This window comes from Plectropomus leopardus, chromosome 1 (genome assembly GCF_026936395.1).
Source record: "Plectropomus leopardus strain MGB_pleo_1.0 chromosome 1, ASM2693639v1, whole genome shotgun sequence".
Lineage (NCBI taxonomy): Eukaryota > Metazoa > Chordata > Actinopteri > Perciformes > Serranidae > Plectropomus > Plectropomus leopardus.
Genome location: NC_142176.1, coordinates 4,053,041 through 4,078,368, shown reverse-complemented (window position 1 = coordinate 4,078,368; position 25,328 = coordinate 4,053,041). Strand labels below are relative to the sequence as shown.

General features: G+C 37.4%; 1 protein-coding gene across 2 annotated transcripts in view; it reads right to left on the bottom strand.

The window, feature by feature from the left end:
• Positions 1-25,328, bottom strand: part of ccdc102a (coiled-coil domain containing 102A) — a 91,031-nt gene that overhangs the window by 4,575 nt on the left and 61,128 nt on the right. For both annotated transcript variants that reach the window (XM_088084415.1, XM_088084452.1), the window contains 4 exons: positions 22,604-22,720; positions 21,638-21,847; positions 8,675-8,845; positions 8,146-8,249 (listed from right to left, as the gene is read on the bottom strand). In XM_088084415.1, the coding sequence (XP_087940541.1) occupies positions 8,146-8,249; positions 8,675-8,845; positions 21,638-21,847; positions 22,604-22,720 (602 nt within the window). The remainder of the gene's footprint in view (positions 1-8,145; positions 8,250-8,674; positions 8,846-21,637; positions 21,848-22,603; positions 22,721-25,328) is intronic.

Below are 25,328 nucleotides of genomic sequence, written 5' to 3'. Positions count from 1 at the left end.
AATGGTGACATCACGGCTGCACTTCGCACACTGTGTTTCAGACAAAAGTCGTGTACGAGTCAGAGGACAAAAATAACAGAAACGGCGGGCTGCCGAGCTGTGTTTGTGCTGCTGACTCTACTGAGGTTATTAACGCTGTCAGTTTTCGTGCGTACGTCCGCCATCGTCTTCTTCTTTGTTTATGCTCACCGCTCTTAGCTTTAAAAAATATACCTAAAAGTACCAAAATCACTTCAGTCAACAGAGTTATGACAGCACTTTACACTAGAACCTCAATACCGAGCAGTAATTTTACTGCTTGGGCTTTATTAGATGTCGACAGCAGCTGGCTCTGAAACTTTAACTCAATGTGTAAAAGCCAAAAAAACTCTTGTACTGAATACTGTATCTAAATCAATGAGCTCGACAAAACGACAACAAAGAACAAAGATCAGCACTGAATCCTGACTCCTGACAGCACTGATGTAAATTCATTGGAAACACACTAACTAAAGCTAAAGCAACTGACATCTTTTGTATCTCTGGGTTTATTTATGCAGAGCCAAAATGAAAATAGCGGGGAGTATATGACGGCAGAGTTGATTTCAATGAGCCACAAAAAGAAAAAAAGATTTCATTTCACCCTGAGTTGTATGCATTTCCAATTGATTTAAAAAGGCAATGACTATTGATTTTTCCTCAAAGATGCAGGGTACAGTAAGTCTATTATGAAACAGACCTTGAAGACAGATTAAGCCACACTTCATTCTGCTCAGGGTCATTTTTTTGTTTTCCCTGAACACACGAGCTGTCAGTTGATGCGTTGAAGCATCAAGGTTTCAGCTCTCTGAAAGCCAGAGTCAATTTAAATTCTTTTACGCATTTCAGTCGGTGTCCTCCATGATCTTAGACCACTGACACACAATTTAAAGCCAGTCCAACCATTTTCTAATTCACAATAAAAATAAAGTGATTCAAAATGGGAATTCTTTTTGCACTTTTCGTACATAAGGTGCCAGAGTGAATAAAACGGCATCGAAACAGAGCACGTTTATCAAAAAAGTGCCAGTGAAGGATGAAAATAAAAAACAAAATTCATTTGCAGATCTCCTGCACCCCAAGCCTAGAAATGTCCAAAATTTCTAGAAATGTACCAAAATCCTGGAAACTTTCCAAAATCCTAAAAATGTCCTTAAATCCTAGAGAGGCCCTAAAATCCTGGAGATATCCTAAAATCCTAAAAATATCCTAAAATCTTCCTAAGGTCCTAGTCTTAGAAATGTCCTAAAATCCTACAAACGTCCTGAAATCATAGAAACATCACAAAATCCTAAAAACTTCCTAAAATCTTAGAAATGTCCTAAAAATCTTAAAAATGTCCGAAACTAATAGAAATGTCCTTTAGTCCTAGAAACATTCCAAAATCCTAAAAATGTCCTTAAATCCTAAAGAGGTCCTAAAATTGTAGAGATATCCAAAAATCCTAAAAATATCCTAAAATCCTGTCCTAAAATCCTGTCCTGAAATCTGAAAAACATCTTAAAATCCTATAAAATGTCCTTAAATCCTACAGATGTCCTAAAATCCTACAAATGTTTCAAAATCCTAGAAAATGTCCTGAAATCCTAGAAATGCCCTTAATTCCAAGAAGCATCCCTAATGCCTAGAAATGTCATAAATCCGAGAAATGTCCTAAAACCCTAGAAAATGTGCTGAAATCATAGAAATGTCCTAAAATCCTATAAATGTCCTAAAATCCTGCAAAGGTAATGAAATGCTAGAACTGTCCTTAAGTCCAAGAAATGTCTCAAAATCCTTGAAACATCCCCAAATCCTTTAAAATGTCCTAAAACCCTAGAAATGTCCTTAATTCCAAGAAGCATCCCTAATGCCTAGAAATCATAAATCCTAGAAACGTCCTAAAACCCTAAAAAATGTCCTGAAATCCTAGAAACATACCTAATTACTAAATATGTCCTAAAATCCTGGAGAAGTCAGAAAATCCTAGAAAGGTCCTAAAATCCTAGAAACGTGTGGTGCTGCTGCGACTGGCCCCTGAGCTCCTGTTATTTTGCAAAAGTGGCCCCTAACCAAAGCAGGTTGAGCGTCCCTGATGAAGACTGTTGCCACACACTGTAAAGACGACCTTCTCTTCCTCTCAAACTCGTCCTAATCTTTTCTCCGTTCTCCGGCCCTCGGGTCAGGGTCACAGCAGTTCGGAGATAAACCATCATAACATTTGGAGAACACAGCAGCTCAGCCACTAAAAGCTTTTCCATTGAGCCTACAAACACTTAGCAAAGTGACAGACCTGAACGACTCTCGGTCTACGGAGAGAGTCGGGGGGCGATGAGACTGAGAACGCTGCTATCCATTTGTTTCAAGCTGTGTTGTGGTCGCTCTTTCAATGAGCGACGAAAACGATCGATGCTTTCGCAGACACTCCTGCAAGAGCGGCAATGCGGCCGCGAAACACCAGATCGTGTTTCACAGACAGAAACATGAGCAACCTCTGAAGGCAGTGTGTGTGTGTGTGTGTGTGTGTGTGTGTGTGTGTGTGTCAGAGGACTTTGTGGTTGCCAGACTGTTTTAGTGCTGAGGAGCTTTGGCAACCTTAAAGCTCAGTCGCACCAGCATTTAAATGATGTGATTTTATCTTGTTAAGGCTGATTTTAAGGAGACCCAGAGCTGCAGAGTCCAAAATTAAGAAAGCTAAAATATGCTGTGTTGTAATGTCCACTTTTATTTAAACTTTTCATACAGAGCGTACACTTCTCCGAGTGCTTTGATTTTAAGATCATAGGTCTACGTTATGAAACGTGAGCAGAACAAATTTGTGTGAAAAGTGTTAGCAGAAGGAAATTTACTTGTATTGCTTGCAGTTACATTTTGCTCGTCATTATAAGAAATTGCAATTTTAATGTGTATTTTGCTCTGGTATGTTCACGATATACGCAGATGCCTTTGAAACATGCAAGTTAAACATGACAAAAGATAAGAAATATAACACAGACTTAGTGGAAAAAAGGTCAGTAATGGCTATCAGAATGTAAAGTGATTTATGAGATCATCACATGGAGAAAAAAATACTGAAGCTGAGCCTGAACCAGAATATATTATCACAGTTACTTAAAAAAGGGGGTCACTCTAGTAGGGCTGGTTGATATGGCTTTAAAATAATATCAATACATTTTAAGGCTATAAAGCAATGCACAATATAAATCTTAATATGATTAAATGTCATTGATAAAATAATGTTGACTACAATTCTAAATTACTGAATGAACTGGAGCTACAATGAACTTAAATAAAGTAGCTTCTGTCCTTTAATAAAGTTGAACACATTGATATAATAACATTTAATAAAATACGCTTACAAGAAAATGAAATAAAGTCAATCAATCGAAGCTCTGCAAATACAGACACACACCTCACCTGCTCACACTACCACTCATTAAGTAAGGCTGTAAGGCCGTTAAACTTGATGATTTATTCTCTGTAAACTGGAAACGCATAGCTTTCCAGTTCCTATATTAATAGTATTTGAAAATCCATGGACGCAAAATGTGACTAAATAGTAACGGTCTGGAGCTCTGCAAAAGCCCTGCTTTGTGTGTGTGTCTGTAGGAGAGAGTGAGAGAACCAAAACGGCTTATAAAAACGTGACAGTTTATACAATTTATACTCAATTTTTGCAAATAGTCTTTTTATATATCGGACCTGGAACAAGCCACAATACATCGAGTATATTCGCTTTATTGCCCACCCCTACACTCTAGTAATTTCGAATAAAACATTAGCTTTAGGTTGAGAAAGAGCAGAATCAATGCAGAAGTGGCAAAGATATCCTAATAATCCTGAATATGAGTTAAAGACACACATTTCACATAATGCAACTCAAACTATCCTGATGCTGTCCTGCCTGGTCAAACTCCACACCAAAGTTAAAAACACAGACTTTCTGATCGGCCGTCCTGATGACAAGTAACACAAACTAACAAACAACTTTATCAGGATTCAGTTTTAAGGCAAACTCTCCTCTGACGTACTGACTGACCATATTCACTGACTGGAATACACACAAAAGTGCTGTTTCAGTTTAGCAAAAATACTGCACGACAAAACTAAGCGACACAGCACATACAGTACAGCCTGTCACACACCCACACACAGAAACACAGACACACACACACACACACACACACACACACACACACACACACACACACACACACACTGACACTTTCTGTGTATGCAAACATGTGTCAGTGGCACATGCATAAAACACGTCGACAGGACGAAGTGATGCAGTCAGAACAGAGCCATCAATCGAGATAAAGGACCAGCTTTTAACACACTCATATTCAGCAGCATAGCACACACACACACACGTGCATGCACGCACACACACACACACACACACACACACACACACACACACACACACACACACACACACACACACACACTCTGTGTATGCAAACGTGTCAGTGGCACATGGCACATAACATGTCAACAGGATGAAGTGATGCAGTCAGAAAAGAGCCATCCATCAAGATACAGCACAAGCTTTAAACACACTCGTATTCAGCAGAATACACACACACACACACACACACACACACACACACACACACACACTTCAAACATTCTCTGAGAAACTGAATGAAAGAAACCCAGAATGAAGAGGAGATTAAGCTACACCTTCGACAAGAACACACACAGATTTGTGTCAGTCTCTGAAGCCGTTACCATGCCGACACGCCTGTCACTCCTCCACAGAGCCGAGCAACAAGAGAGCTCTCTGTTACTAGGGTAACCCACGACCGGGAGCTCTGCGATTGGCTGTCAGGAGCCGGAGCAACGACGTGGAGAAAATGGAGAGAATGCAAAGGGAGAGGCAGAGAGCACGGAGCTGAGGAGCGGAGGACTGTGCAGAGCTGATAGAGTGAGAGAGAGAGAAACTGAAAGACAGGCAAAACACACACACACACACACACACACACACACACACACACACACACACACACACACACACACACACAGATCAGCAGAAGCTAATCTCTAAATAGTAAGAGAAGTGAGAGCTGAGGCTCACAGTGAGCCTGGCAGCTACAAGTAGGCTGTCAGCTTCACATCACGCACGCACACACACACACACACACACACACACACACACACACACACACACACACACACACACACACACACACACACACACACACACACACACACACACACACACCTGAACATGGTGTGTTTTGAGTAAGTGCCTTCATGGTTGTCTTGGAGTGTTTGGAAACGTGTGAGCGCTGTTGCCAAACACGGCAGCACTCAAACTTAAGAGTACAAAAATTCTATTTTGGCATAACGTCACCTTAGAATTACACGATTCTATGCGACATTTTTGTCATATATATATATATATATATATATATATAGATATATATATATATATATATATATATATATATATAGATATATAGATATAGATATATAGATATATTCTGTGACAACTTACTAACATTATGTGCAAGTTTCTATTTTTTTAGTTACATGCATTTGTTGGTGTTTTATTTAGAAAGCAAAAGGGTTCATGATATTTTTGCTTGAGTTCAATAACTCAAAACTGCTCAAAAATCAGATAGAAGCTTATGATTCTGAGGTGGCTTAAAGTCTTTTCTAAGAGATTCACGTCTTTGTGGGTTTGGATAACAACATCATAGTGCAGAATATGTCAAGGAGCTGAGATCCACAAATTCAGGTTCACAAATTGAGGCCCAAATGTGGGGAATGAAAATAAAAAAAAATTAAATTGCTCATTTTTGATTTTCACTTTCAAAATTTCTTGATTTGCAGTTTCAATATGAAAGTTGAAAATGTTCAAATAGAAAAATCTGTCAAATTTCACAAGCCAAATTCAGCTAAAAAAAAAAAAAAAACTCTACAATTTAATACACAAAAATATAGGCTACCCAAACATACTACATTTTTGCATCTGATTATAACCAATAACCATGATCAAATTTGGCTGAAAAAGTTTTGAAGATTCATTTTTAGGGATTTTCCCTGTATTTGATAGGATATGTAGAGAGGGGATGACACGAAAAAATGTCAACTTGAATTTTCACATTGAAATTGCAAATGAATAAATTTCATACTCCTCAATTTCTAAGAGGTGAATTTAGAACAAATAAAATCAGACCCATGTTTTTCAAAGCAAAATACGTCAATTTCATGAATTCAGTGGCGTTTAAATGTCAATATTTAGCATTCAGTGGCTGTTAAAATTCAAATACTCGTGGCTGTTATTTGCTACCACACAGCAGTGCTAGTAAAACTGAACAGAAAAAAACTGCATTGTTTTGTGAGTTTGATACCTTGTCTGAGCTGGAACTGCTGAAGGGAAACAGGCCACAGCTTCACAGCAGCTCTCACCTTTCCCTGCTTTTTTTGATATTTCACAAAGCACCTGAAGTAGCGTTAAAAACTCACTGCAGCTCTGTGTGATAAAGTTTCGCTCTAAGCTGTGTGAGTGGTGACTGACGGACACATGTTTACCCCTCAGGGATGATCGTAGCTGTTTGCTGCAGAAATCGTCCGCTCGACTCGACTGCTTTGGACACCAACTCTCGTGCATTCTTGCTGACATTGACACATGCCGAACTGCTGCCCATATGCCGAAGAATCCCGAAAATACTACTCGCCAGATTCATATTTATACCCGAGTTGGACAGCAGACTCGGAGCACTCGGTCTGTGAATACTATTCCTGTCTGCCTGCAGATTTTGGAGTGACTCACTGCTGCAGATGGTTGATTATTACAGTACTCGTTCATTATGTTTCCGGCATTAATTCTAAAATCTCTCTATAATTCCTGTTCTTGTTTCTGCTGTTTTGGGGTGAATCTGTCTAAGTTTTGGCTGAAATAGTCACGGTTCGCCACTGCAATGACGAATGTGAAAAGGCGGAAAATGACAGAAAAAATGACATCAAGTGTTAATACCAATTATTATTCTGATTTGAGGTGGCAACACGGCACTGTGGCTCAGTGGTAAGCACTGTTGCCTCACAGTAAAAGGGTACCAAGTTCGAGTCCCGGGTCCTTTCTGCGTGGAGTTTGCATGTTCTCCTCGTGTCTGCACAGGTTTCCTTCTAGTGCTTCAGTTACATCCACCATAAAAAAATGAACATGGGGGTCAATTATCCTGTCGGTGCTCCTGATCAAAGCAGCGGCAGAAGATCTGGAGCTGGTCCCCAAACGCTGCACGCAGCTGCGCACCGCTCCGTAGAAGATGGGTTAAATCGCCGTACAATGAACATTTGACAATAAAGAACTCTTCTTCTTCTTCAAACATCGCACAAACCCTCATGTGAAGTGAGCTGCCACTAGATTGGTTTCCATTATAGATCTGTGTGAAACCTGAACGACATTTTCCAAAGTCGATAAAACACTGAGTGAAGTTCTGCGACTTCTCCTCTGGCGATAACTTTCCAAGAAGCACGGCGATGGATGTTCAAAACAGTAACAGGTTTATTTCTTTTGCAGCCACCGCACTAGCCGTCATTATTTCCAGTCGGAGGCAACATAGGTTTGTTATGTGAGCGAGAATGGAAAGGCAAGCACCTTGTACGTGGGAGCGGCCACGTATGAGGGGTTTCCGGGAGGTGATAGTCTGCGATTTCACAGAGGAATTGTGGTTTCAAAACTTCAGGATGATCTGCTCAACTTTTAAAGAGTTATGTGATACAATAATTTGTAGAGACTCTTTGACTCTTTATGTACATCATGCAAAACTGTTTCCATTGCAGTTTTGCAAAATATGTTTTTTTTCAAATCACCTACAATATCACCTCATGCAAGCCTAAAAACTTTTTGGCAATAAACGGGAGTTTTTCAAATGTGGAATGTCTCTATTAGTTGTATTTCATATTCCCAATTTCAATTTAGGCAGTTTGAGGGTTAATGGAAACCCACCTTGTGACAAGCTTTGGCTCATTCATCCCAAATCTGCCCGGTCCAAAATCCTGCACTGGCACCAGTGCATGTTTATGCATGTTTATATCCACAGTTACTCTGCGTGTGTGCGCGTGCATGTGTGTGTGTGTGTGTGTGTGTGTGTGTGTGTGTGTGTGTGTGTGTGTGTGTGTTCGAGCATGTCTTACCTTGACTGTAAGTGTTCCAATTGTACCTGCAGGTTCTCAGTCTGCTCCACCTGCTCGTCCAGAGACCTCTGCAGCTTCCTGGTCTGGTTATGAGACTCATCCAGCTGGAAACACAAATACACACACACACACACACACACACACACACACACACACACACACACACACACACACACACGCAGGAACACTTATTTGTAAAATGCAATCTTACAAGTCTCACTAAAGTAGTAAACTAAGGTTGACAGCTTCTGCGTCGACTGTAACATCAAAGCGTCTGGTAACGCACTCCTGATATCTTTATCGTGTCTTGTTATGTTTGAACCACGCTACACGTCAAAAAATAAGGAGTGCATGTTATTAAACAGCTAAAAGAAGCAAAGAATATTTATTATGACAAAATAAAAAGACATTAACACCATAAATTGATGCAGAAAAGGCAAAAAAAGGTGCCTTAATATTCACTAGGACACAGGAAATTAAGCGTTTGATGCTTGAAATTATCTGGTGGAGGATGTCCGAATGTTCCTACCTCATCCTCTGCCTGTCCTAACTCTTTCTTCAGCTCCTCCACCCTCAGTCGAAGCTTCTTGACTTCGGCCTCGTGGCTCTCCACCCTCCGGTTGGCGTGGGCGAGCTCTGCCGTCTTCTCCTGGAACTGCTTCTTCAGCTTGGCGTGAACATGGCGGAGGTCAGCGAGCTCCTAAGGACAGAGGACACAGAGGAGACGACCTTAGAGACTTATGTTTCCATCATCATTGACTTACCCCCTTTTTTTCCTCCAAAAGGACAAAATAAGTGGATTTTCTCATGAAAAGCAAAAAACAGCTGCTGCAGTGATGACAGCACGTATTACTTACGGTGGATTTAGACGTAAACCATAAAGTAAACTCTACACAAACGCCACACGTGAAGATCATAAGATAGCAGCCTCATTCTGACCGGCTGTATTTTTGCTCTGCTGTCAGCTATGAGTTGCTTTTATTTATGAGTGATGACTATAAATTATGGTTGTATGACACAGTAGTAGACAGGGAGAAACTCGATGACGCCATGGTGCAGGCTGTTAAGTTGTTGACGAGGGATGTGCACGCCTGCTCAGGTGGCACAAACTGTATGATAAAGTGGAACGATACAGAGACGACTGGCAAGGCCTCAATCGAATCTCAGTTGTGACACTGAGAGTGTGTGAAATACTGAAGTGCATGTAGATGATGCAGCCAGTAGGTCCTCAAATCCTTGCTACTTTTTTTTCTAATTTTTTTCTGTTTTTTTCGACTCCATGGCCCCTTCTGCTGAAGCAAGACTTTTCTATGACAGAGACACTTGTCAACATCCGGAAAAGTTGTGTGGAGTTTGGACTGAATGCAGCAGACTGCGAGAGGATCTCCAACAACGGCATACGCCGAGCAGTCAGTCAGACCAGAGGGGAGAAACGAAGAACCGGACGAAGACAGGGAGGAGAGCCGGCATCAGGGCGAGGCTGACGTGACTTGGACCACGTGCTGTTCCTCTAACAAGCCTTCTTCTGGCTAATGTCCGGTCGCAGGAGAATAAAGTGGATGAAATGCGATTGAGGCTCACTCAGCAACGGAAAATCAGAGACTGCTCTGCGCACATCTTCACAGAGACATGGTTAACCCCTAACATCCCAGATCAAGCTGTTGCAATAGATGGGCGGACCTTGTTCAGAGCCGAAAGGACACAAGACTGATGCAAATTCAAAAAAATGCACTGCAGGAATTGAATGATGCCATCAGCAGCAACTGGATGGAATTTTTCATAGTAGCTGCTGATTTTAATCAACTCATCCTTCAACAACAAAGATGTAGCAGAGTCAAGGACAAATAAACTTTGTTTAAAAAAATGACAAATAAATATACCTAGCACCTTCTATATTTGTTTGGACTGGATGGCCGGTAATTACAAATAGGTCCTTTAAGATGTTTTGGCTTCAATTTTGAGAAGCTGTAATGAAATCCATCTCTATATCTTTAGCTGCAGTGTATGCGTTGTCCAGGACAGAGATGTAGCTAGGACCGTCTCTCCATCCACGCAAGCAAACTTCAACCAATCTGAAAGTACAGTAACAACAATCAAGATGTCCCGATGAGAGCCACATGGGCGTGACAGCCTCTAAATGGGCATATTTGCATGCTAACATTTGGTTGTGTTCCGAACCATTACAGATATTTCTTTGTATCTTTTTATTAGGCTGCAATTTTGGGTAATTGTGGTTGTTGTCCGGTCCGAACCGACAAAAAGCTTCTTCTCGGCAGGTTTGCATTAGCTGAGGAAAGTCTGCACTTGGAGCTAATGGCATCATCAATAATGCACCATTGTCACTCACTGCACTTTCATGTACTTTGATGGCGTTGATTCAGCCTCTCTCTCCACCATCTCACACCTTAATGGCTCCCCAGACGGAGCGGCTTCCAAGAAGCTTTTCTGCATTTATACGACGATACGATGGAGAGAAATGAGATATCTCCAGGAACAATAAAAAGAAAAGCCCGGATCAAGGAGTGGGAAGTGCCCTCATACTTATTTATTTATATCTTTATTAGGTAGTAAATACTTGATTCTTTTTGCCATCAACACTGGATTATCTTTAAATTCTTGAGTTTTTGCAGAGATACATACAAGAGCTGCTTCAACCGCTCAGATAATAACACATTCCTTAAGTCGTGGCACGCAGACTCCCTGCCCCCTCAGTGAATATTTAACGGATAATCAAGGCAAACGCCACACAAACACTCGTGTAACCTCAGAGCCAGATCAAACAAAGAGCGCGGCGGGCGATGCAGGAGGGAATAATTAAATGAGGGGGGGTGGGGTCTTGAGGAGGAGACAGGGATGGAAGGACGAGGAGACATATGAGGAGACATGGGGGGGGGCGGTAATTGGGAGGGTGGTATTTTTACAGGATAATGAAAGGTAAGAATAAGAACAAAGAGACAAAACGCAGACAGAAAGGGAGCTTTAAAAAAAGGAAATTCATGAGATCACCAACATGTCTGACATTTTATGCTTTAGTGAACTGTTTCAGAGAGAAAGATGAGCTACGCATGAAGGGATTAAGTCTGGCATTATGCTCCGTTTCTCTTAATGTCAAAAAATCCCATGGAAAAAAAGGAACAATTTGTTAGTCTGTCTCTCACTACTTTCTGCCTTACTATGTTATTTTTCAACCCTTTAACACCTGGATTCATATCTGTTCTCTTGCGCTGCGTTCAGATGCCTTTTACAAGCATTTAAACCTTTGAAACCTGAGAAAAACTGGTTTGAAACAGCAACTCAACAAAAAAAATTCTAAAAACGAGTCAAATATGACAAACAAATTACCTGAAGAACATCCTTAGTTATTATTTTTTTTAAAAAAGGGAAAACATTATATATTTTATATTAAATATTAAAGATTATTTTTTAGCACTTTCTTAAGATTTTCTCGTTTGTTTCTTTTTTACTTTTTAAAAGCGTATTTTCAGGTAATTTTTTTGATTTACCATTTTCGTTATTTCTTGTTTTATACTTGGCAGAAATGTATATATGTATTTGCATATATGTATGTTTTTTGTGTAAATGTAGATCAGATGTATATGCATGTTTTATTATCACTGCTTTTGGTTTGTATCCTCGTCTTGGATAAAACTCTGTGCTTGTGCTTAAAAGGTGCTTTATTATTATTGTTGTTAGTATTATTATTATTATTATTTATTTTCTTTATTATTGTTGTTGCTGTAATTGGTAATTTTAACACCTTTTTTTGTCATATTTTCTCCATATTCTCCTGGGCGGCTCCATCAGACCAGTTTCCCTTCAGGTTCATTAAAGTTTCATCTACTTGGCCGACAGGAAATCCCAAAATATCCACTTCCTGAGAAATGTGACACCAGAAAAAGTCTGCTGGTGTGAAATCAAAACCTGTCGTGATTTATCCTCAACTGGCCAAATTAAATAGGATGCAACAGAGTTTTTAAGGTGCAATAATTATTTATATTACTGTCTTAACTGTAATATTTTGTACAATATTGCAACTACAGAAATCCTCTGTGAGATTATTCAAATGTGCAATATTCTCCCAACTTGACAAATGTAGGCTCTAATTAACATGCTACACATATTGTATATATTATATATAATCTTATTGTTCTTACTTATGTATATCGCTGCTGTTCATGGTAGCATTGCACTTATATTAATATTTGTATATTTTTATCTATCATACTTATTAATTGCATTGTAGCATAAGTCACAGTTTTAAATTTTACACACTTTAAACACTGAGCACATTATCCATATTATAATTTAAATATTCACATACTCGTGCTAATTGTCCATTACTGTCTTTACATTTGTACTTTATTTTACCTTAATTAATTTCTTAAACTTTGAATATAATTCAACTGAAAAATTACTGAAATAAAAAAAAACATATATACATAAATAATACATGATATTGCCTTTGGCAGTATTTATTTTTTCATACTTTGGTGCAATATTTCAACCACAGCAATCCTAAGTTATTCAAATGTGCAATATTTTTTACATTGCATCATAGCTTCTGCATTTATGTTTTACACACTTTTCACATTCAGCACATTATCATTTTTTATTTAAATATTTACATATTAGTGCTAATTGGCTTTTACTGTATTTCTTTACATTTATGTTTTTACACACTTTACATACTCAGCATATTATACATACTTTTATTTTCAAATATTTACATCTAGTGCTAATCGTATATTACTGTATTGCTTTACATTTATGTTTTATTTTATTCTTTACATGTATTTTATTTTATTTTAATTGTTTACTATTACTGTATTTCTATTTTATATTCTATACTTTACTTATTTCTACATACTGTAATTCCCTATGTTGGTATCGGAGCGACTGAAACAATCGATTTCACCCCGGGATCAATTAATAATAATAATAATAATAATAATAATAATAATAATAATAATAACATAGTGCCTTTGAAAAAAGATGTTTACAAAGTGCTCTGAAAGACCAAGCACTCAGGGAATAATAAAACAAACATCCATGGACATGCCAAACAGAGAAAGGTCTCAAACAGTCAAACAAAAAGTCGAGAATAAAATGCATATATAAAAAAGGTTAACAAGAATAAAGTAAATAAAAGGAACAAAAGCAATAAAACAGGCAGATCTCAAAAGGCAGTTTAAGTGCTACATGAATAAAGTTTTAGAAAATATAAGTATAAAAGCAATAAAAGATGATAAAAATAATATAAGAAATAATATAAGAAGTCGAGATCACATCAGTGGGAATAAAATGACAATAAGAAGATAAAAAAGAGATAGATGAACAGGTAAATACATTTAAAACGTGAAAAGATGATGAGAACAGAAGATCAGAAGGATAAGGAACGGATAAATAGAGTAAGAGCAGCAAACTGAATAGAGAGATTAATAATGAATAAATCAATAATGAAAGGTGACGTAACATAAAAGCAAGTCTGTAAAGTGAGTTTTAAGAAGTGATCATTTATAACAGTTATAGTACACAGCGAGGAAAACATAACAACATGTAATAGATGCATGAAGACGACACAACACACACACACACACAGACACACACAGAGTCCTGGCTGCGGTCCCTGACCTGTAATCTGTCAGACAAAATGTAAATGAAGCAGGTTTTGACTGTACACCTCCGAGCAGACACACAGGCCAGAAACCTCAATATTCCCTGCAGTTTTATCATTTCGAGACGATGTAATGAATGTGTGAGAGGGCAGCGGAGGAGGAGGAGGAGGAGGGGGGGGTTGACGGATGAATGGGAGGAGGGCGAGAGGCTGGGAGTCCCTGACTCTATTAAACATGAGGGATTACTGAATGATCTATGAGCATGAAAACGTGTGTGTGTGTGTGTGTGTGTGTGTGTGTGCCTCTATATGTGTGTGTTTGGATCCTTGTTCATTCAAGCTCCTTCTGCATGTGTGTCAATTCTCCATTATGTGTTTATGTATTTGTGCCAAATCTGCGTCTGTTTGCTCACACACAGAAGCACAATTATGTGTGTTACTGTACGTGTGTGTGTGTGTGTGTGTGTGTGTGTGTGTGTGTGTGTGTGTTACGCCACAGTGGCTGTTAAATGTTTCTCCTTGACTGGAGAGACCCTGAAGTCTGCTGCTACATCTGTTCCACTAAAACAAAGACACACACACACACACACACACAAATAAACCACAGGCGTATACCCAAAAGTATATTTACACACGCATCACCTTGACGAAAAGGTCCTTTAATGTGAGGAAAAAAAAGAAAAGAAGAAACAGATTCAGAGGTGGAAATAAGTGATGTTCATGCAACTGCGGCAGATTCTGCATATTCCTGCACGCACACACAAAGAATCACTTTAATTCTCCCTTCCCCCTCTGGCATACTGAATTTAGCATTAATTTAGACAGTGAAGTCTCTCGTCCTTGCACACACACACACACACACACACCCACACACACACACACACACACACACACACACACACACACACACACACACACACACACACACACACACAGAGCAAATAGAGGAATTGGGTTTATAATCAGGACTGCCCGAGAGCGAGTGGGGGAGGGACTTATGGGCACCGCTCCAACCAGATTGGTCAGAACAGATCAGCTCAATTAGACGAGTACGAAAGAGAATGAAAGGAGACAGAGATAAAGACAGAGCAGCAGGCAAAATGTTAGAAGTTAGATTTGTAAAAGCACCAAGAAAAAGCATGAACACAAAAAGTGTTCATGCACAAGAAAGCATAAATATATATATGTATATATATAAACCTAATGGGTAAATTTATGTGCAAAAATGCAACATATATCAACTAAACTACCTCTGAATACTGAGTTAGGCCACGTTGAGATGAAAAAGGCCCTCTAAAAATGGAAAAGTCTCTCCTTTGTGTTTTTAAAAAAATCCACGTTCATATGAAAACGATCCTCATGTACACGGACCTGCAAAAACAACCGGAAATGCCGCAGTATGCACACCAGGCCAATAGTTGGCAGTGTAACTTTGTAATAATGCATCATTTTTCTTTCAGAAACATGGACAGATGGCGATGAGCAACTTGAGAAAAAATGACCCAAAAATTAGCAAGAAATTAATAAAACGTCTCAAGAAAATTACCTTAAAATCTGAAAAGAAAGGGGGAAAAAAGTACAGAGGAGGATGAAAGTTAAAAAACAAACAAGTAAATGACTCGAAAAAGTAATTAAAAATAATAATAGTAATGTCAAATACTTACTAGCAATAAATTAATAGAACATCTCTAGAAAGTTCCCTTAAAATTTGCACAAAAAAGGGGGAAAATAGAAAAAAAGATGAGGAAAGTAAAAAAAACCCAAAAAAACCCAACAAGTAAATGACTGGAAAAAAGTACTTAAAATAATAATGATAATAATAATAATAATAATAATAATAATAATAATAATAATGATGATAATAATAATAATAATAATAATAATACATTTTCTATATCTTTTTCTTTCTTGTAAATCGTGGTACTTTTCTTATCAAGTTGCTGAATGCCTTTTTCACATGTTTTTTTTTTTAAATCCCACCAATTTGCTCGGGGTTCAAAGGTTTAAACAGCTTGTAAAAGGTGCTGGGATGCAGCACGAGAAAAGTGATGGTGATCCAGGTCTCAAGGGGTTAAAGCGTGTTAGTATGGATGGAGATCAGAGCTGCAGCAGTGCTGAAACGCTCATATGGACGAGGACTGTGTTTGTTTTAAGACTCCGTCGTAAATTTAAAACGGCGTAATGTTTGTGGGGGTGAATGTGTGATCGAGTGCTTCTGTTGTCTTAAATTATAAAGCTGACTGTATTGAAAAAATAATAAAGACAAAATTTAAAAAAACAAGTAATGTGGATGTAGGTTAGGTTATGAGAATGACAGCGCACTAACAGACAAAACAGAGCAGAAAAATACTGCAAAACACTGCAAAATACTGTAAAACACAGCAAAACACTGTAAAACACTGCAAAACACTGTAAAATACTGTAAAACACTGCAAAACACTGTAAAATACTGTAAAACACTGCAACACACTGTAAAACACTGTAAAACACTGCAAAACACTGTAAAACACGGCGGTCAAGACAGCTGGCACGGTGTCTTCTCGTGCACACAGAAAAAGAGAGGACAAAAATTCTGGTGTCTGCAGTGAGAGACAATGAACTCACGTAAAGATTTTCAGAGGTTTGGCTGGTCATTTTTGTCCATTTGTTTTTTTTGTTTTTTTTTGTTACTTCTGTTTATTTATTTATTTTTTTTTTCAAAATAAACCTACAAAATTTACTTCTGAACAAAAATGTCTGTATATTCTTAAGTGCACACATGCATACTTTGAAAAAGAACAAACAGCAAAAATAAATAAATTTTAAAAAATCAATAAAAAGAAAATTAATTAAAAATATAAAAATAAAAGAAAAAATAAATAAATAAAATTTACAAAAGGGATGTCAGAGATGTGATTACGGCGTTATCAAGAATCAGTCATGCGGGTTAATCTGGGTTAAACGGTCTATAAAGGGTTGCCATGTCAGGTGGGACACATCCACCTTTCCTCTCAATGACAATCATTCCTAAAGGTAAATGTTTCGTCACATTGTTCGATATTGTTCGGTGGGCTGCTGGTTTTTTCTCTTTCCAGTTCAATAAAATCAGTTTTTGTGCCAACAACGTCACAAAGTGTATCATGTAATGTTGTCTATTTATCGGCTCTATCGTAGCTGCGTTCACTCAAAAACGATGCTGGCACTGGGTCTGGCTCATATCGCTTGTCATTTGTTTTCTTCCGTCTTTCTCTTTGCCTCTTTATTCTGTCTCTCTTCATCTTCCTCACCGTACTCATCCTCAGCTGCCGACTCTCAGAGCTACTTCAGCCTGTTGCTGTTCGCTCCAACGTAATGTATGGATTAATTATTCTCTCTCCCTCTGATTAATTTTGTGTGTGTGTGTGTGTGTGTGTGTGTGTGTGTGTGTGTGTGTGTTGCCTACAGCAGCATTAAATAAACCTGAGAGCTTCATAAATAACCCTGTGGGACAGGTGGTAATGGAGGCCATTACACTGACCAACACTTACACACATATCTGCCAGCGTACGGCCGTGCCATCCAACCTGCTGCTAATAGGGCCACTTAGAGACACACACACACACACACACACACACACACACACACACACACACACACACACACACACACAGATACAGACATGTACAAACAGATGCTTTCAGCCTGGATACAGAGCACAGAGCAGGGTTTGTTTTCTGACCCCTGCTGCTCTCCGGGTCAACATGTTTGATCACATCTGTTCGGTGAGTTATTAACTCCCATGATTCAGTGGGGCAATAAAACATACGGTTTATTTATTCACAGGGTTTTGAATTCAGCTGTGGCTTCAGTATCACTGCAACCAGTCCACAATACTCCAGTCCCAACAATAACATGAAGACTTGACCTCACGAGATAGATAGATACAGATTTTTAAGACGGAAAAAAGTAAATAAATACTAAAAACTTCTATAGGTTTTACTCCATCAGCATTTCATTGTACTTGTACAGCTTTTGTAGAGCATATTTGGTTACTAACATATATTTCTATGCTTGTGTACGTATGTGTGTGTATATATATTTAATTTCTCTTTATTTTTGCATTCATGAGTTACAGTTTTAATAAAGGAAGCATATCTAGATTTATTAGTTAATAAATAATAGATTAGATACGTTTACACTTCTTTCTACTTCTTTTCGAACATTGGATTTGTTTCTTTTTTATGTTTCTTTTGTTTTCTTTTTTATGCACTATTTTTTGGCTGGTTTGTATTTTTATGGTCTTGGGAAATAAAAACATGTTCGAAATGTTCGAAATTAAGATTTCAGTCTATCTGCAACGGCTTGATCTCAAGTCGACGGATCACTCAGTGACTTATAACCGATATAACTTATACAATTATAACTGTAAACTGTGCTGTATGAGAGCTATTATAGGTCAGTAATTTTGCATTAAAATGCATATCCAGGGGTCTCTAATAAAGGCCAAAAAATAATCTTAAATATGCATGTCCAATCTTAAAAAAAACCAAACATATCTATAACTATGTGACACAGTAGGTCTTCCTCACTGTCTTCATCCTGCCAGAGAGGTGCATGTTGGGTAAACAACTCCACCTGGTGACCATATTTTTCATAACAAGACAACTACTTATATTTTTTTTGAAACATTGCAGGTGAGTCTGTGAGGGATTCAGGACTTTTTAAGACTTTTTAATGCAACTTTGAATTAAATTTAAGAGCATTTTTTTACAGAAGCTGATAATGAAGGACAAAAAAACAAACATGTACTGACATTAATTAGTTAATGTTTCTTGTAATTGCTAAACTCAGTATTTCAAATAAGTATTTTGCTTTTATATTTGTAGATGTTGAGAGTAAAAAGACAAAAAATGAGCTCATCCCACTTTAATGTGATTGCTGTCCTAAACATTAACTTGAATATATATTTGGGAGTATCTGTACTTTGTGTTTTTTTATTCAGATTTTATTTTATTTTATCTTTTAAATATATATATATATATATATATATATATATATATATATATATATATATATTATTATTATTATTATTATTATTATTATTATTATTATCAATTATTAATTATCATTTTAGTTACTTACAACAAAACTGAAAAAGGAAGGGAGAAAAAAAAGCGGGACAGATGGATGAATGAAGAAATGGGAGGGAAGCAAAAACTGTTATTTTTTTCTTTAAATACTTTAAAAGTTAGTTTTTCTAGGTGTAATCTTTAAGATGGTGCACAAGACATAATAAACAGAATTTACATGTACTTTTACTTTCAATACTTAATTACATACAATTATTTTTGATACTTCAGTCCAGTAAATATCAGACTTTTTACTCACATAATATTTTAATGGCTTCAAGTTCTAACATACTTGTACTTTTACTCATGTATAGCTTTTTTTATTGTTTTAAATTTTGTTTTTGTGAATTTCTCTGCCTTAAATAAAGCACAGCCCAAACATCTATTTCGTGTTTTTAAAAGGTGCTAAAAAAATAAACCTGCCGTGCCTGTGATGACTGAGCGTGTTTAACAGTCTGCAGCTCGTATAAAATACTGTGAACATGATACCAAAAGTGTTAACGAGCTAATTTGCAAACTCAGTAATTAACACCCGGGGGCCTCGTCACCCCTCCGATGACTCCATCAGCTGAATTACTGATGATGTCGGGTGATGTGTCCATAATTATCACGGTTATCACGAGGTGTGATGATGTGGGTCCCACGGCGAGCCTGAGGCGGCTCCGCGGCTCGGAGTCCGGCACAGCGGCCCCGTGTGAGGCTCCGGTCGCACTTCAGTTCAAAATGTGCGTGTTCATAACACGAAGTGGAGAGACAGCGTGAAAAATGTGTTTAATATGGAAAAAAATCACCGCAGGGCTACAGCTGAAAATGGACAGGTTTAATAAACGTTAATACGGGAGATGCCAGAATACTTGTTACCTTTTTGTCACCTTGCTTTTGTTTTTTTTGTTTTTTTTGTTTGTTTCTATTTCTGCTTCTATTTTTATTTTATTTTATTTTATTTTATTTTATTTTATTTCATTTTATTTTATTTTATTTTATTTCAATTGTTATATTACTGTTTTGCCATACTTGTATATATTTTTGTGCTCTTTTCTTTAGATAGTAAGCGATAAAGTGGGAGGTACTTGTCAAATTAATAAGTACTTTTTTGAAAGTAATAATACCACTGAATATGTACTGAGTAGTGTTGAAAACAGACATGAAAAGACTGAAATTATGCAGTCTGTGGTCAAAATGGGTCAGGTACACTAGCCGCTACTATCAATTAAGATGTTACGGCTACACCACCTGTACAAATCACAAAGTTACCGACGTGATTCGAGGCCTTAATAAAAAAATACAATAAATAATAAAATAAACGTGTGTGAGATGCAAAGATCTGAAACATCGTCACTGTGAGCGCACAGACAGAGAGAAAGCTGTTAAAGAAAACTGACACACACAAGAGACAAGAGAGGTTATGCAAGTTGCTGCATCTGTTCGTGTGTGTGTGTGTGTGTGTGTGTGTGTGTGTGTGTGTGTGAATGTGTGTATGTGTGTGTGTACATCAGTGTGTCGCAGTGTGACAGTGAACATCAATCTGTGCTGTGGTGGTGATGCCCAAAGCCCTGGCTGAAGTAGAAGATGATTCTACTATCAATCAAGCTCTGTGTGTGTGTGTGTGTGTGTGTGTGTGTGTGTGTGTGTGTGTGTGTGTGTGTGTGTGTTTCCAGTGTCTTAATCGCTTGCCCTGTTTCTCCTTCTCTGTCCGGATCAATACCACAGTTTCAACACTATACACAAAACACCATCAATCTCGCTCTTTCTCTTTTCTCAAACAGACACACACACACACACACACACACACACACACACACACACACACACACACACACACACACACACACACACACACACACACATACGCTGACAGTGTTTCAGGAGGACAAGGTCAGAGAGATCTCTTTAGTGTGTTTGTATTCGTGTAGTAAGAAAATGATTGTGGATTTTAGGATTTTAACCCTCTGAGACCTGCACCAACTTCACGTTGGTATTTAAACCTTTGAACAAATCGGTTGAATTTCTTTCAGTAACACGGGGAAAAAAGGCAGTGAGCAACTTGGTAAGAAATATTTCACAGATTTCGAGAAATTAGTACATTTAGAGAATATTTTTTAAAAAGCTCGAAAAAAAATGTCAAGGAAATAACCTTATTTATAAGGATGCTTATTACACATTTGAAATTATGTTACAGATTTTTTTTACAATTTTAAGAACTTTTAAGGTCACATCCTTGTTTGTTTGCTTTTCCTTTTTTGGGGTAATTTCGTCTTACTGTTTACTAATTTCTGTGTCATTTTCTTTGTTGCTGATTGCCCTCTTCCCATATTTTCGACAGAAATCAAGCAATTAATCAGTCAATCAATTTTTTAAGCTAGAGAAAATAATTATATTTATGTATAATTATCACAAGTATGTATAATTATTTTTATTTTATTATTTTATTTTAATAATTATTTTTCTGGCCATCTGTGTCACTTGAAATTTTTAAAATTGTTATAATTTTTTTTTACCGTTCTTTTTTTTGTAATTTTCTTTTTTTTTTAAACTAATTTCTTGCTAATTTGTAGGTCATTTTGTCTTAAATTCCTCATTGCCTTCTTCCCATTTCTTTCAGTAAGAAATCAAACCTAGGTTTCAAAGGGTTAAAGGATAAAACTGAAATAAGATCCAGCTTGCAATAAGGTAGACTTTTCCGTTGGTAGCTGAACAGTTTAAGACCTGCAGCGAAGGACTGACGGGTCAGAGTTTCCTGTCGGCACGGCGAAAGCAGCGTGCTCTCTAAAGACAGGACCGTCCTGCTCACCTTGTTCCTCTCGAACAGCTCGCTCTGGATGGCCTTGAGGTCGGTGTCGAGCGCGGAGGCGGCCTGCCGGCGTTTCTTGGCCAGCTGCTCCTCCAGGTCTTCGGCCTGAGCTCTCAGCTTCTTGTTGTCCCTCTCCAGGGCCAGTTTCTCCGTCTCCAGGCGCTCCCTGCGCCCCCACTCTGCCGCGTTCTCCACCTGCAGCCTCTCCATCTGACACACCGAGAGACGAAAGAGAGGCTGAGAAACTGAACTGATAAATGTATCTTGGGTTTAGAGAAGAGGTTGTACTCGCCCAAAACCAGCTCCAGTGGAGTTACTCAGTGATAAACAGGACGAGGCTGCAGGTAAACAGAGAAACTCCTGTAACTACTGAAAAACAACCTCACACTGCAGCTGAAGGAAAAGCATTGCTGCGCTGATCTCTGTGTCTTTCTTTCAAAAACATGAGGGGAAAACGAGCAATTAAAAAAGGAGAAATGGCCCCCTAAATTTAACAAGACATTTGTTAAAAGTACAAGGAAATTACCTCAAAATGAGAAAGAAATAAAAAATAAAGTAAAAACAAACACAAAAACAGTAAAATGACGTGAAAAAAGTTCTTAAAAATTATAATAATTTTGTAACATAATTTTATATTTAATTTTATCACAATATGAATATAGTTTTTTCCCCCAGCTTTTTATAAAATAAAATAAATTTAAAAAAATAAAAAAATAAAACAGAACAAAACCAAATAAAACCAAATAAAACAAAACAAACAAAACAAAAAAACCCCAAAATAAAATAAAATAAAACTGGAACATTCAGAAATAAAGACAGGACTGAATTAAGCTAAAGAAGGAAAATTCTATTATTAAAAAACAAACAGGAGTGGATTAGTTTGTGAGGAGCTGACATTTTGTTTACACCATTGACCCACACTCCTGTTAACCTCTCCTCCACCCCAAACCTCTCCAGTCTCCTCACCTCCGCTCGTAGTTCAGCCAGTTTCTTGTCCATACTGGTTCGGGCTCCCAGTTCGTCCTCCAGGTCCTCAGATATGCGCCCGAGTTCATCCTGATGCATTTCCTTCAGCAGGTTCAGCTACATGATGTTAGGAAGAGAGAAAAAATAACATATTTAAAGGGTTTTGCTCTTTATAACCTCCTCCAAGCAGGTTTTGGTTTGATTGTTTGTTTGTCATGATAACAGGAAAACTATAGCCCAAATTTTCATGAAAAATAGTGAACTGGTGGAGCCTGAGCTCAGGAGGAACCCATTCAATTCTGGAGGAGATCCGAATCACAGGGCAGATACACAAATTATTTTTCACTTTTATTAATATCACAAGAGTGGGCATTTAGCCATGAACGGAAATCTGTGCTCTCTTATGGAGGACTAAAACTGACAAAATCAAAAATAAATAAATTAACGTGTCAATATGAAATTAAAATGCCAAAAGTGTCAATATTTATTTAAATTTCCCATTTATTTATAGTTTTATTTTCTCTGGGTAGAAATTCTCCTATTCATTTAATTTCCAATTTTATTTTCCATTTTCCATATTTATTTTCAATGTATTTATTTGTGTAATTATTTATGCATTTAGTTATATTTTATTTTCCCTACTTGCCTCCAACTCCATTTATTTCCTCAAACATATTATTATTATTTGTCAGTTTCAGTCCTCCATACTCTCTGAGTGCCAGTCTAGTTGTTAAAGTTTTTGGGAAAACCCCGAAGGACCCAAATCTGTCAGTCTGAAATCATTAGAGATTATCTTTCCTTATGCTTCCCCTGTTTTAAGGACGCAACTGTACTGATGGCAGCTGGAGATGAGCGCTATGAAGTGAAGTGACAGGTGATTCGGGCTGTCCCGAATAACATTTTTTGGGTTACGGAGCTTCGCCATTTATCAAAAGTGAATAATCGGAGCTTCGGTCTCCGGGGAGGTGACAGAAACCGTGCCGTGTCTCAATATGTATTTCACTCCTGGTTGAATAAAGGTTAAATAAAAATAAAATGACTGCACCTTCACTTTCCTCTTGCATCTTTTATACTTGTCATCTTTTGTTTATGTATAAAATCAGAGATTTTTCCCAAAATCATGCAGCTGTTTGCCTTGGCTACATGCACTTTGTACTACGGCTGGACAGATTATCGGCCTGGTTAATTATTGTGCCATTTTGCCGGCATTTAGATGCATTTTGCAGATAATCTGCCTTTTATTTTAAGATCACCTATAAAAATTAATTAATTAAAAAATGCAAAGAAAGTGTCAGCATGGGAGGTACTTTTATTTTATCAAAACCTCAGGATATCATTTTTATACATTCATGTTTACTTAAATTTTCACTTGATTTTATAAAAAAAAGTTGCTGTTTATGATGTTGATAGTTTCAGTTTTGAGTTTTGTGTTGGAGTTGTTATATTCCAAAAAATTGAGAGGAAGATTTAGATTTTTATTGCAAATGCATATCGGTTTTAAATATCGGTTATCGGTCTGATTAACTCCTAATAATCAGTATCGGTACCTGCCCTGAAAAACAATATCGGTCGACCTCTAGTTTGTCAGACTTCCTTCTGAGCCAAACTTCAAGTGTGCAAACCTTTTCACGTTGCTTGTTCTGAACCTGAAAACAGCAGCACGCAAAAATACGAAAACTGAGCCGATGCTACAAAGTCTGGTACTAAAGTTACGCTCTGAGGAAGATTTAGGAACATCGGAACAAATGAAACTACAAAATTTCATCATTCAACATCGACAGCAGCTCTCTTCAAACTTTGCAGCAGCTTGACATTTAGTTTTATCTGTTTGTAAGGAAGGACGCTCCGGTTCCTTCTTAAAAGGCGGCCATTTCTGGAGCCAAACATCCGCTGTGATGTTGAAGTATCTGGGACAACAAGCGTGTAGATAAGGATGACCCGCCCTCCTCCTCCGTCCCTTTTTTTATCTCCTTGTTCTTATCTGATCGTTGCATCTCCTCCTGCGTCTCATCTGCCTCCTCTCCTCCTTCAGCACTTCACCCTCTCCTGCTTTCATCTCCACCTCTTATCTTCAAAACACCCATCTACACACCTCTCATATGCTCTGACCTGCCTCCTCTTCTCTCCCTTTGCTGGTTTGTTAAACTGATGTTGTCATTCAGAAAGCTGCTCCTGTGTTTGCTGGGAGCTTTTTCCTCTCTACGCCTCCTCTGTCTGCAGACCTGGACTGCCCCCGAGTGGTGGATCACTGCCAAAACATTAACCCTGTTTCTGTCAAATGTTATGTGGATAACGCAGATATTTTGATCCTCATTTCATTTAATTTCATGTCATGTCATTTTATTATTTATTCTATTTAATTTCATTTTATCTTATTATTTTAGTATATTATGTTATTATATTTCATTTTGTTATTTCATTATTTTTTATCTTATTATTTTATTTTATTACATTTTATCTTATTTTATTATTTCATTATTTCATTTCATTCTATCATTCTATCGTATTATTTTATTGTATTTTATTTTATCTTATTTTATTATTTCAATATTTTATTTTATTTCATTCCATTTTCTTTCCAAATCTTATAATTTTATTATATTTCATGTCATTTTGATTTATTTTATTTTCATTTTATTTTATTTTAATATTTTTTTTGTTTATTTATTCATTCATTTATTTTATTTCTACCATTTAGTCTTTTATTATTTTATTTAATTATTTA